At 52.9% G+C, this 13,933-nt stretch overlaps 1 protein-coding gene across 1 annotated transcript in view; it reads left to right on the top strand.

Annotated features, from left to right (window-relative positions):
- The window catches only part of MYO7B (myosin VIIB), a 79,636-nt gene that overhangs the window by 27,567 nt on the left and 38,136 nt on the right, over nt 1–13,933 (top strand). The window contains exons 12-15 of the mRNA XM_007461316.1: nt 2,072–2,282; nt 2,917–3,052; nt 8,094–8,257; nt 12,149–12,286. Coding sequence (XP_007461378.1) covers nt 2,072–2,282; nt 2,917–3,052; nt 8,094–8,257; nt 12,149–12,286 — 649 coding nt within the window. The remainder of the gene's footprint in view (nt 1–2,071; nt 2,283–2,916; nt 3,053–8,093; nt 8,258–12,148; nt 12,287–13,933) is intronic.

The raw sequence follows: 13,933 nt of genomic DNA, 5'->3' as shown, positions 1-13,933 counted from the left end.
GAGCAAAAAAAAAAAAAAAAAAAAAAAAAAAAAAAATAAGATAACTCATGCAAGTGGTTACTATCGGGCCTGGCCAGGGTGGGCGGTTTCGGTCAGTGGTTTCCCTAACAACTTGGCCAGGATTGTCAAGATACAAGCCATTCCGAGTGCAAGCACACAGGGGTGACAGCTTCCCAGGACCAGCTCTCTGCAGGCAGGTGGGATGGGGTAGGGCTGGCAGAACTCAGCCCAACGCAATGCAAGCTCTAAGTAAACTAAAAAGTGATTCTGATCATTGGTTTCTGGCCCTGAGAGGGGCCGTTGAGCAGACCAAGCACACTTTTGGACCCTTTGGAGGTGGATGAGTAGTTGGTTGTAGGAGATCTGGCCATTTATGCAAGGACCCTCTGTGAAGGAGCCACGAGCTGGGTTTGCGACAGGGCTGCAGTCCGGGGGCCACATGAAGGAGCAGGGCTGTGTCACTCGCAGCACCCAGTCACTGGCCCGACCAGGGTTCACCGACCGCTCTTGTCAACTGAAAAAAGTGCACAACCTCAAAGTTGAGAGTCATGTTTTATTCAGTGGACATTCTTAGGACTTGAAGCCCAGGAGACAGCATCTCAAATAACTCTGAGAAAACTACTCCGAGGAGGTGAGGGGGGGTCCCAAGGCATATAAGAGTTTTGCAACAAAGGGCAGGTAGTTGGAACATCAAAAGATTATTGTTAATTAAAGAAAATCAGACATTTAAGTTAAGGCATTTAGCGCTTTTCTATGTATGGGAAGATGCAAGAGTCTGGGCTCATTGAAATCATTCCTTTGATATGCACTTCAGCTATCCGAGGCCAGTACCCTGTGCCTTCTCATCCTCAGTCTCCTCAATCTGCACCGTTGGGGGTGGCTGCAGTCTGATGACTGCTAGATGGTGGTCATTCCTTGTCTCCATCCTGAGTTCCCTCAGGGCTCGTAGCTGTGACACCCTTTGTTTATTGATATGGCAGGCAGCATTCATAGTCCACACTCTGCAGGCAGTGTGTTAACTCTCTTGGGTTAACAGACCTTCAACAACCAGTCCCGGGTACCATGCGGCTTTGCATAAATGGGCAACCCATCCTGAAAAAGAAATGCCTAAGTGAGACCCAGAGGGTGAGCAGACCAAGCAGGTCAGAGGAAGGAGGGGAGGGGCTCACACGTGTGAAGAAGACTCAGAGGTAAGGAGGGGCCAGGTGGCTTCCCAGCACAGTGAGAAGTCCAGGTGCCCCTCAGCCACTCCCTGGCAGAGACGGGCAGGCTTTCTACTGTGTCACTGTCTGTCTGGATCCCGAAAACAATGGGCGCCCAGGTCCGCGAGGATTCGAAGCAGGGGGAGAGCGGGATCAGATGTGCTCCCTCTAGTGGCTGTGGAGAGTGATGGGGGGGTGAGGCTGGAGGCAGGAAGAGCCATGAGGACGCTGTTACTGTGCTCCAGGTGAGGAAGAAGGGTGGCCTGGATTAAAGTAGCAGCAGTGGCGGTGAAAAGAAGTAAACAGGTCTGTGTTGGAGAAAGCGTGGACCAGACTTTGGCAACTGATTGGAATTGGGGAGGAGGGAGAGAGGGGTGTCAGGCATGACGGGCTGGTTTCTCACCTGAGCTAGGGGCGGTAAGTGGCGGACCCATTGCCCAAGGTGGGGAACCCGGGAGGGAGAACAGGTTGGGAGGATTGGGGTGGGGGTAGGGAGTGTGTCTGGTTGATGCAAAGGAGCCCAGGCAGAAGCACATCTTAATACCAAGGCCACTTGCCCATGGATGCGCGGGTGGCTACAGGACACTTGGTCACCCAGGGATTGTCTCCGTGTCAGGATAGGTAGGCCTGGCAGAGGACCGCAGGGAACCGGAAGGAACCAAAGGCAGGGGCTTGATGATTCACAAGCCCCCTCATTTCTCTGAGTCTGTTTGCTGTGGGGTGGAGGAGGTGATGGAGGTGGAGGTAGAAGAGGGAGGCTGTGTGTCAGCGTGTGCGTGTGTTTGGGGGTATGCAGCTGTGTGCCAGTGGCCAGCTGCAGTAGCGATTGAGCCAACCTTTCCCCGCCGGGGGCGGCCCTGTCCCCACAGCTTCGAGCAGCTCTGCATCAACCTGGCTAACGAGCACCTGCAGCAGCTCTTCGTGCAGCACGTGTTCACCATGGAGCAGGAAGAATACCGCACCGAGTGCATCGCCTGGGACTACATCCGCTACAACGACAACCTGCCCACGCTGGACCTGCTGGCCCTCAAGCCCTTGAGCATCATGTCCCTCCTGGACGAAGAGAGCCGCTTCCCACAGGTGCGCCCCTGGGCCCACTGCCCCTCGGGTGGAGACCCCACACATGGGAAACTCCAGGGCTGCTGGAACCTCTGCCGGGAGTTAGCAGACAAGCCCCAGCCTTCCAGCCTTCCTCTCCTTCAAGGCCCGCCTCCTGCAGGGAGGCACCTGACTCTACCCTCACTCCCACTCCCCAGAATGCATTATTTAGATTCAAGAACACACCCCAACAGGGGGCTTGTTCAGCCTTGTGGGTCAAGGGCTGCAGAGGGTTCAAGACAAGGAAACACTTTCATTCTCACTTTGGGGTACTCCGCCTGTCCTTGGGGAGATGGATTCTCAAAGGTAGTCAGGAAGAGCTCTGATCTACAGAAGGGAGAAGCTCTGGTCCCTGGGCAGTTGTAGGGAAGGGTAGAGCAGGAAGCTGGCAGTGAGGATTGGCCGACCCAGTCTCTACTCCCGCCTCTGTCCTCACTCACCGCAACAAGCTGCCGCCACCTGGGCACCCGTTTGCTGTCTGTGGAAAGGCCCTCAGTCATTCTGAACCCAGTTGTTTTTCCCCCTTGAGGGAGCCCCTGAGACCTGGGGGTGTGCCAGCTGACCTTCCAGTGGCTGGACTCTGGGACCCCAGCCCGTAGGGTGTCCGTTCTTCCAGGGGACAGACACCACCTTGCTGCAAAAACTGAAGAACGTCCATGCCAACAACAAGGCCTTCCTGCAGCCCAAGAACATCCACGATGCCCGATTTGGCATCGCGCACTTTGCCGGCGAGGTGTACTACCAGGCAGAAGGTGGGTGCAGTTCCTCTCCACAGCCCCTTCCTTCTAAATCCCGAGCACTCCAGGGAGGCCTAGGAAAGAAGGCTGAGGGGACTAGGTCATTTTGCAGAACCAGCAATGGGACAGAGGGAATGGAATGCACCAGGCATGTTTGTTTGTGTTTTGTTTTGTGGGTAATAGTTCTATTGAGAGATAATTCACATACCGTAGAATTCAGCCATTTGAAGTCTACAACTCAATGGTTTTTAGTATATTCACAGAATTATGCAGCTATTGCCACAATTTTTAAACTTTTCCATCACCCCAAAAGAAACTCCCATTAGCAGTCATTCCTCATTTCTCCCCAGCCCTAGGCAACCACTGATTTCTGTCTCTATGGATTTGCCTGTTTTGGACATTTCACATAAATGGAATTGTACACCATGTGGCCTTTGTGACTGGCTTCTTTCACTTGGCATAATGTTTTCATGGTTCTTCCACGTTGTAGCATGTGTCCGTACATGTGCAAATATTTTCTCCTATTCTGTGGGATATCTTTTCACCCTCTTGGTAGTGAAAGTGTATATGCTGAGATAAGGTCAGGCATGGTTTTGATTGGAGAAATAAAGGCCTGGAGTGGTCAACCTGCTGATGTGCTTAGAAAAATGGGAAAGGTGGCCAGAGAGTGACGTGGTCAGGAAAACGAGGCAGACGGTCATAGTGTCACTGTGGGGCTCGTATGGAGAAATGAGGAGCTGCTCTGATCTGTTTAAATGGAAACTCGGAGTCAGGGATGCTCCAAGCACTTTTCAGGTGGAGGGACAAGGCAGCAGGAGGGGCTGTTTTTACATAGAGGAGGGGCAGTGTTAGGAGGTCAGGGGATTGTTTCTGTTGGAAAAATGAGGAGGTGAGGCTGCTCCTTCATAGTTCCCACCATATCCTGGCTTTGGGGCTCTTCCAAAAGGGAGAGACCAGAGCTAGTGGGACCCCAGAATCCCAGAATACAAAGACACTGAGCGCATCAACCTTCATGGGCTACTCAAGGCCAAGTTTTAGTTTTTGAAGTGACCTGAAACTTTCATGTACGCTAAGATTAGGGTAGCTTCTTTCTGAGTGCAAAATTTTATTCATGCTCTTTAAAGATGGGCCTGCTGGTTTTTCTTTTGGTGCCCTGCTGTGCTGACAACTTAAGCCCCATTTACTCTGTCGTTTGAGGTCCTGAGCCCAGGGGTGCCTTGACCCTCCCCCGACTCTGAGAACACCTGGGGCTGGGAGGCTTTGCCTAAGCCTAGAGAGACACAGGGTGCCACCAAGTGTCTGCCCGTCCCCACCTGCAGAAAGCAGCCTCCTGGCACACAGCTGGGAGAGGGGCTTAGGTGGCCTTGGAGCCTCGCCTAGGATCTCACCACTCCCAGCTTGGTGAGGGCTGCATGGCCCCAGCTCCCAGTCCAATCCCTTCCTCTCACAGCACCTGCTGGCAGAGGGGGAACCAGGCTTCCTTCTTCCACCCTTGATGTGGCCTCCCTGCACCCCACACCAGGTTTGTGGGTTTTTCTTTTTTTTTTTTTTTTTGTGCATACAATTCAGTTATAGTGTTGTTAAATTAACTGTTAAATGGCAGAGATACACAGATGAGCTTTATAGTATTTTGGGGGGTTTTTTTGTTCGCTTTTTTTTATATATAAATTTATTTATTTGTGGCTGTGTTGGGTCTTCGTTGCTGCACGCGGGCTTTCTCTAGTTGCGGCGAGTGGGGGCTACTCTTCATTGCGGTGCGTGGGCTTCTCATTGCAATGGCTTCTCTTGTTGCGGACCATGGGCTCTAGCATGCAGCCTTCAGTAGCTGTGGCATGCAGGCTCAGTAGTTGTGGCTCACGGCCTCCAGAGCGCAGGCTCTGTAGTTGTGGCGCATGGGCTTAGTTGCTCCACGGCATGTGGGATCTTCCCGGACCAGGTCTTAAACCCGTGTCCCCAGCATTGGCAGGAGGATTCTTATCCACTGCGCCACCAGGGAAGTCCTATGGTATTTTTGTAGTTCCTTAGTACCACTCAGTATTTCAATATTGTATCAGCTTCTGATATCCTGTAAATGTGAATTAGAGGGAATAAGAAAAGTCTTTCATCAGTTATCACTTTTAAATTCTGAACAAAATAGAGACCACACACTACTCAAATTCCTAAGAATTTAAGAATGCACCCCACTAAAATGTGGGGTGACTCAAAGCGTGAGGACAAGTCAGGGTCGGGCCCTTGCTGGGTGAATCCCTCAGCAGGCCCCGGGTCCTCATCTAGCCAGGCTTCGAGAAGCAGCCTCTCCCAGTGCCTTCTCCCTGCGATTCTGTGCCCTGCCTCAGGTGGTCCACACTCTCCCACGGCAGCAGGGGAGGGGTGCTGTCTGCTCACCCCCAGACCCACGCCTCTGTTCGTTGGCCAGCGCTGCCGTAGCAAAGTTCCACAAATACGTACAGAAATGTATTTTCTCATAGTTCTGGAGGCCAGGGGTCCAAGACAAAGATGTCAGCAGGACTGGTTCCTTCTGATGTCTCTCTTCTGGCATCTTTATTGTTTCTGGGTCCTAATCTCTTCTTCTTCTTTTTTTGTTTTTTAATAAATTTATTTAGTTTTAGTTTTGGCTGTGTGGGGTCTTCGTTGCTGCATGCAGGCTTTCTCTAGTTGCGGCGGGCAGGAACTGCTCTTCATTGCAGTGTGCGGGCTTCTCATTGCTGTGGCTTCTCGTTGCAGAGCACGGGCTCTCCACGCACAGTCTTCAGTAGTTGTGGCACACTGGCTCAGTAGTTGTGGCACATGGGCTTAGTTGCTCCGCAGCATGTGGGATCTACCCAGCCCAGGGCTTGAACCCGTGTCCCCTGCATTGGCAGGAGGATCCTTAACCACTGCGCCACCAGGGAAGTCCCTTATCTCCTCTTCTTATATGACCCTGGTCAGACTGGATTAGGGCCCACTCTAACAGCCTCATTTTATCTTAATTATTTCTTTAAAGGCCCTTCTCTCCACATATAGTCACATTCTGAGGTACTGGAGGTTAGGGCTTCAACGTATAGATTTTGGGGGGTAAACAGCTCAGCTTATTTCTGCAGGCTCAGTCCTTAGGCTGGAGGGTGCCCTGGCCCTAGGAAGTCCTTCCAAGGCCCCAGAGCAGGGCCAGTAGAGGGGCCCTGGGGTTCCCAGGCCCTCAGAGTCTCCTTAGTGAGTGACAGACATGCTTCGTCCTTAAACCTACTCTGTCCAAGCACACACATATGCTCACACGCATGTGCACACAATGCCTATGGGCACACGTTCATTTCCAAGACCAGTGCAGTTTAAACTTATGATGAAGAGGGAAATATGTCTCAGGACCTCATAATCAGCAAGTCACCCCCCCCATCCTTGAAGCCAGGAAGCCAAATGGTGTTTAATTTCTTTCGTTTCCCCGTTTGGGGCTTCCAGGAAGAGCAAAGCAGCTACTGCCCCGACGCTGGTTCCACAGGGGCGTTTTGAAGTGGCCGCTCTTGCACAGACCGGCCAGCTGGGAAGGGTGGGCCTCCAGGTGGGAGTGCCCAGGTCTTCCTGTCCAGACTGCAAGGTGCCTGGACGTGACCAGGTTGCCAGATTTTCAGGGATTATGAGGGGTGGAGAGGTTTCTGTACTTTCTCCTTTTCCTTCTCTTCTTCTTTCGGCTCCTTTATGTAAACACGCAGTTGCCTCGATCATACTTGCCCAGGGTCCCCAGAAATTCAGAGCCCTGATGAGAGCCTGCAGGCACTGCCCTCTGGGAGGTCTAAAATGCACATGGAACGGACACTCGGTCTGCTGTGCTGCTTGTGGGTTCCTGGGTGTATGTGGCAGTGACAGTGGTGGCTGGATGGCTGGGATGTTGAGGGGTGTGGACTCGGTCTTGCCCGTGGTCCACCCGGGGAGCCGTGGCTGGTGGATGTAGAGAAATAACTAAGGACGTGGAAGGAGACGTGACCCATGAGCCACCCCCACCACCCGGCAAACTGGGGGCGTGCGAATAAGCCAGAACTGCAAGCAGTCCTGGCTGCTTTGGACACTGATCCATGAAATGTCCTCAGTATAATCAGAGTGATGGGAACACAAGGAGATGTCCTTGTGCTGCCTTTGCGCTCAAGGACGAAGCACGGCATGTCTTCAAGAAAGCCCATTGTTGCTTGTATAATCTGTAAAAGCATATTTTGCTGCTTTGGTATTTCTGGAATGTTAAGAAAACAAGTCCTAAGATGTAAACATAGATAATGCTTAAATAAAAGTCACCACAGCAGGATGAGACGGCGCTGTATTGCCTGAGCGAGCAGCAGCCCTCTACTGCTGTGCTTCTGCACAATTCATCTCATGTGATGAGCTTACTTTCAGCCCTGTCATAAGAAACTACAACAGGGGGAGCAGATGGGAAGTCCTCGGGCCACCCCTGAGCCAAGTGACAGGGCGGAAGGGAGCCCCAAGGAGGGCCTCTCACCCCACTTGTGGGACAGGAGAGCCTCCTGGAGTAGATGTCACTTGAGCTGGCCTGAAGCACAAACCAGAGCTGGCCTCTGGGTGGGATTGGAGGGAAGAGTGCCCCAGAGAGCTCGTGGAGGCTGCAGGCCCCCTGGAAGAGATGAAACCCCCTGGGGTGGGACACAGAGCCTGGGGGAGAGATGAGGTCTCCTTGGGGTGGGGTGCAGGCCCCAGGGGAGAGAGGAGGGAGAAGGCAGGCACTGGCAGCAGAGGAGCAGAGGAAAGGTACAGAGGGGTGACGGGTGATGTGCCCTCTCAGGAAGGTCCCTGGGGGCAGAGGGGCCAGGCAGGCAGGGAGGGGCAGGGGGCGGGCAGGGTAATCAGGCGGAAGGACTGGTGGCGGCTTGGATGGGGGCGGCAGTGGGGATGGGGGCTAGTGCGGCCGTGGGATGTGGCCTTGGCCGTGACACCACCCAGCACCGGTCCCTCACCGGTGATGGGGTGATGGAGGCAGGCCTGGAGGGGTGGCCTGCGGGACTCCTGTTGCACCGCGCCCACCCCTCGCCGGAGTAAGCAGCGGTGGCCGAACTGGGTGGGGGACTCTGCTTCCCTGCAGACTTCCTGGAGAAGAATCGGGACGTGCTGAGCAAGGACATCCTCACCCTGGTCCACTCCTCCCAGAACAAGTTCCTGCGGGAGATATTCGGGCTGGAGTCGTCGGAGCGCAAGCAGGGCCGAGGGACCATCGTCCGGGTGACGGCGGGCAGCCAGCTCTTCAAGGTGGGCTCGGTGGCCCTGCCCAGCCGGGGGCCTGGGTTCTCGGGTTGGAAGTTCTCAGGCTGGGGGCAGAGGTGACTGAAAACGGGGAGAGGGGCTTCAGGGGCAGCGGGCGGGGCGGGGCTGGGGGAACAGGACTCCGCTTGCTTCCCAGTAAGTGGTGGACTCTAGACGGCCCACCTGCTTTGGCTTATCTTGTTTCTTTCTATATTGGTCTCTGTGTGTGTTTTGTGTGATGTGTGTGGTATGTGGTGCATGTGTGTGTGTGTGTGTGTGTGTGTGTGTGTGTGTGGTATGTGGTGTGTGTGTGGTATATGGTGTGTGTGTGGTATCTGCTGTGTGTGTGTGGTGTGGTGTGGTGTGTGTGTGTGTGTGTGGTATCTGGTGTGTGTGTGTGTGGTATGTAGTGTGTGTGTGTGGGTGGTGTGTGTAGGTGCTGTGTGTGGTGTGTGGTGTGTGTGTGTGTGGTATGTGGTGTGTGTGTGTGTTGTGTGTGTGTGGTGTGTGTGTTTGTGTGGTGTGTGGTATGTGGTAAGTGGTGTGTGGGTATAGTATCTGGTGTGTGTGTTGGATGTGGTATGTGGTGTTTGTGTGTGTGATATGTGGTATGTGTGGTGTGTGGTATGTGGTGTGTGTGTGTGGTGTGTGTGTGTGGTATATGGTGTGTTGTGTGTGTGTGTGGTATGTGGTGTCTGTGTGTGTGTGTGGTGTGTGTGTGTGTGGTGTGTGTGGTGTGTGTGTGGTATGTGTTGTGTGTGTGTGTTGTGTGTGTGTGGTATGTGGTGTGTGGTATGTGTGGCGTATGGGTGTGTGTGTGGTATGTGGTGTGTGTGTGTGGTGTGTGGTGTGTGTCTGTGTGTGTGTGTGTGGTATCTGGTGTGTGTGTGTGTGGTATGTGGGGTGTGTGTGGTATGTGGTGTGTGTGGTGTGGTGTGTGTGTCGTATGTGGTGTGTGTGTGTTGTGTGTGTGTGTGGTATGTGGTGTGTGTGGTGTGTGGTGTGTGTGGTATGTGGTGTGTGGTATGTGTGGTGTATGTGTGTGTGGTGTGTGGTGTGTGTGTGTGGTATGTGATGTGTGTGTGTGTGTGGTATATGGTGTGTGTGGTGTATGTGTGGGGGTGTGTGTGGTATGTGGTGTGTGGTGTATGTGTGGGTGTGTGTGTGGTATGTGGTGTGTGTGTGGGTGGGTGGTATGTGATGTGTGTGTGGTGTGTGTCTGTGTGTGTGTGGTATGTGGTGTGTGTGTGTGGTATATGGTGTGTGTGCGGTATGTGGTGTGTAAGTGTGTGTGTGTGTGTGGTATGTGGTGTGTGTGTGGGTGGGTGGTATGTGATGTGTGTGTGGTGTGTGTCTGTGTGTGTGTGGTATGTGGTGTGTGTGTGTGGTATATGGTGTGTGTGCGGTATGTGGTGTGTAAGTGTGTGTGTGTGTGTGGTATGTGGTGTGTGTGTGGGTGGGTGGTATGTGATGTGTGTGTGGTGTGTGTCTGTGTGTGTGTGGTATGTGGTGTGTGTGTGTGGTATGTGGTGTGTGTGTGGTATGTGGTGTGTGGTGTGTGTGGGTGTGTGTGTGGTATGTGGTGTGTGGTGTATGTGTGGGTGTGTGTGTGGTATGTGATGTGTGTGTGGTATGTGGTGTGTGTGTGTGGTATGTGGTGTGTGTGTGTGTGGTATGTGGTGTGTGTGCAGTATGTGGTGTGTAAGTGTGTGTGTGTGGTATGTGGTGTGTGTGTGGTGTGTGGTGTGTGTCTGTGTGTGTGTGGTATGTGGTGTGTGTGTGGTATGTGGTATGTGGTGTGTGGTGTGTGGTGTATGTGTGGTATGTGGTGTGTGTGTGTGTGGTGTGTGTCTGTGTGTGTGTGTGGTATCTGGTGTGTGTGTGTGGTATGTGGTGTGTGTGCGGTATGTGTAAGTGTGGTGTCTGTGTGTGTGTGGTATGTGGTGTGTGTGTGGTATGTGGTATGTGGTGTGTGGTGTGTGGTGTATGTGTGGTATGTGGTGTGTGTGTGTGTGGTGTGTGTCTGTGTGTGTGTGTGGTATCTGGTGTGTGTGTGTGGTATGTGGTGTGTGTGCGGTATGTGGTGTGTAAGTGTGTGTGTGTGTGTGGTATGTGGTGTGTGTGTGGTATGTGGTGTGTGTGGTGTGGTGTGTGTGTCGTATGCGGTGTGTGTGTGTTGTGTGTGTGGTATGTGGTGTGTGGTATGTGTGGTGTATGTGTGTGTGTGTGGTGTGTGGTGTGTGTGTGTGTGGTATGTGGTATATAGTATCTGTGTGTGTCGTATGTGGCGTGTGTGGTGTATGTGTGGTATGTGTGTGTTGTGTGTGTGTGGTATGTGGTGTGTGGTGTGTGTGTGTGGTATGTGGTGTGTAGTGTGTGTGTGTGTGTGGTATGTGGTGTGTATTGTGTGTGTGTGTGGTATGTGGTGTGTGTGTGGTATGTGGTGTGTATTGTGTGTGTGTGTGGTATATGGTGTGTGTGTGGTATGTGGTGTGTAGTGTGTGTGTGTGTGGTATGTGATGTGTGTGTGGTATGTGGTGTGTATTGTGTGTGTGTGTGTGGGGTATGTGGTGTGTGTGTGGTATGTGGTGTATAGTGTGTGTGTGTGTGTGTGTGTGTGTGTGTGTGTGTGTGTGGTGTGGCAGCAGCAGCACTGAGGCTCCTGGCCAGGGAGGTGGGCAGCAGATAGCCCCAGGTGCTCCTCAGAGCAGCCTAGGACGTCCCAGCAGGGTGAGGGTCTGCACAGCCCCTAGCAGCCATGCCTTCACCCCTTAACAGTGACTGTTCCAGAAAAGCCCTGTGAGTCACCTGACGAGGAGATCCCCACCCCGAGGCAGGGAAATGAGGCCGGCTCAGGGGCTCAGGAACTGTGAGTGCAGCAGAGGACACCCCCTGTCCCCTCCCCCGCATGCTGCACAATCAGCTCTGGCTACACTGAGGTGCCCTTGACCTCTCATCATCCCCACCCCCACCTCTGCTCCTGAGGCTTTAGCGCCCAGGGCCCACAGCACGGCCACGTGCAGAGCCAGCCCTGGGGGGCACCAAGGAGCCGTGAGGCTGTGCAGGAATTACCCAGGTCTGGAACCAGGTGGAGCTGGGCCAGACCCTCTGCATTCATGGAGCCAGACTGAACGTCACAGCTGAGGCGGGAGCACAGCCTGCTCCCACAGAGCATGTCCCACAGGTTTCAGGGAACAGAATGACAGTGGAGGGAAATGCACATTATTTTATAAACCAGGACAACAGGAAAATGCTTCGCATCGTCATTAGGCCTGCCAGTGATCGCATCCTGCTTTCAGAGGTGTTAAACGGTGAACTCGTGTCTCCAGACTGACGCAGTTTGGCAGTACATACATTTGCTCAAGAACATTCAACCTTGGAAAGGTTTGATCAAGGAGCATTGTCCAAGGCCAGCATTGCACAAAAACACACACTACTCTTGGCCCGGGGCTTGGGATCTTGTTTTCTCTTGCATCCATCATTTTAATACATGTATTTTAAAACTGTATACATTTACTATAATGCTTACAATGTACAGTATAAAACATTCAAAAAAAGCATATAAAACCAATACAAAAACTGAAAATGTAGAATGGTGAGGTAAAACATTCGCTCCTCACCCTGGTGCATCATCTTGTGCGCCCCACTTGGGGGAACCCACCCCTAGACAGGAGGCTTGCCCTGTCTTACTTGGCTCTGGGTCCCCAGTGTCTAGCTGGGCACCTGCACACGTAGGCACTTGGGGAACCTGTGCTAGATGAATGAATGAGCAATTGGATGAATGTAGCCCTGCCCACCTGCGGGACCTCGGCAGAAGCCCTCACTGTGCCATGGGTCAGCTGTGCCACAGGCCAAGCTCCCCAGCCCCCCACTTGTGCCCTGTGCTTTTGCCTGCAGTCTGCAGACTCCAGCAAGCGGCCCTCCACCTTGGCGGGCCAGTTCAAGCAGTCCCTGGACCAGCTGATGAAAATCCTGACCAACTGCCAGCCCTACTTTATCCGCTGCATCAAACCCAATGAGTACAAGAAGCCACTGGTAATGCGGGGAGGGAGAGGGCCTCTACTGGATGAGTCTGATGGCATCTGGGGTCATGTCACTCCCTGCACAAGTGTCTGGGCAGCTTTAGAGCTATCTGCCCCCATTTTACAGATGGGGGTACTGAGGCAAGGTGACCAGTCTAGGCCATTCGAAGGTCTGTGACCTTCAGGGCTTTGGATTACCCGGACCTCAACTGTCTCAGCCCTGCCATTCGCCTGCCATTGGCCAGGTGTGTTGCTTCTCTGAGCCTCAGTTTTCTCTTCCTTAAATTCAGGATCTGTCTACCTGCAGGGGGCAGCGAGGATTGCATGTGACGTTTTTTTGCCACATCTGCATAAGTAAACCACACTCCATAAGGGGCAGCAACCAGTACTGTGATTTTAGAGACTGACACCAACTGCTGGTCACCGAGACCTGAGGCCATGCAGCCCTTGGAAGGCGGCTTTATCTGCTTATGTGTGTGGTGGGGTGGGAGCCTGCTGCCTGCCCAGCCCCTGACACGTGGGCTTGGGAATCCCACCCAGAGGCTGCAAATACAGGATTCCAGAAACTCGCAGATGCCATCTGAGAGGAGATAACATGATTAAAAGAAAAAAAAAAATCTTAGAAAATAAATAATATTACATTAAATCAAGTGCCTTTTTGAAAAGTATAAAATCATATGAAATTCAGGCTGGCCCAGGAGACCCAAAGTGTGTCTCCCTTAAAGGCACAATGCACAGATGTTAGAGAGTAACTGCTCCCAGAGGTCCTCTACCCACGTCCACAGGTGGGGGCCTGAGGATCATTCTCAGGTCTTGTGGGTGCCCCTGGCTGAGACATTTCTGGGAGTTGGTAGCTCCTGTGTGGGTGTAGGGGAACCCAGGCTGATGGGCCAGGAAGGCTCAAGGTAGGAACCCTGGCTCAGCCACTCAGGAGCATGGCCCTGAGCCTCAGGCAGCTTGTCTTTAAGTTGGAGCTAAGAACCGCACCAGGTAGGGCTGTTGTAAAGATTAAAGGAAAAGCACCAGGCCCACCGGAAATAATAAATGGGAGCTAAGGAGCTGCCCCAAACTAACTACTGTGCGGCCCTAGATGCCACAGGCAGTTGCCTCTGTGGCCCTCCATGTTTCCAGGTGCTGGTGGGCTTGCCAGATTGGAGGGCTTGCCCCTAGTCCCCAGACACTCCTGGTTGTAGGTGGAGGGGGACTCTTGAGGGTCCTAGGCATGCAGAGCCTTGGGGCCATGGCTGAGACTCCATACCCCTGTGCAAAGCATCGTGGCCAAGTTCCTCTCCAAATACCCATCTCTGGAGGATGGACAGACTAAGTTGACTAGAATACTTTCTGACTCAAAGTAGGAAAGGTACTTATTCCTTCCACTAGAGTGTGAGAGGCACGATGGAGCCCCAGCCTGAAGGACTGCAGGGGCACCGGTCACCCCAACACAGGCAAAGCCAGCAGGAAGCCTTGTTCTTTGGCATCATTGCTTGGGGGCACTTCAAAAAATTTTAAATGTGGCATATTCCTCATACTTTGCATATTCTGAAAATGCGGGAAGCATTTGCTGTTCTTGTAGATGTCCCCAGTTTGTATGTTATCGACTTTTTATCTCCTTGGAAAACACTTCCAGGACTTTGCAGCGACTTCAACCAAATAGCTCCCT

The sequence above is a fragment of the Lipotes vexillifer genome, unplaced genomic scaffold (assembly GCF_000442215.2).
Source record: "Lipotes vexillifer unplaced genomic scaffold, Lipotes_vexillifer_v1.1 scaffold158, whole genome shotgun sequence".
Lineage (NCBI taxonomy): Eukaryota > Metazoa > Chordata > Mammalia > Artiodactyla > Lipotidae > Lipotes > Lipotes vexillifer.
This window is presented reverse-complemented; position numbering and strand designations above follow the sequence as displayed.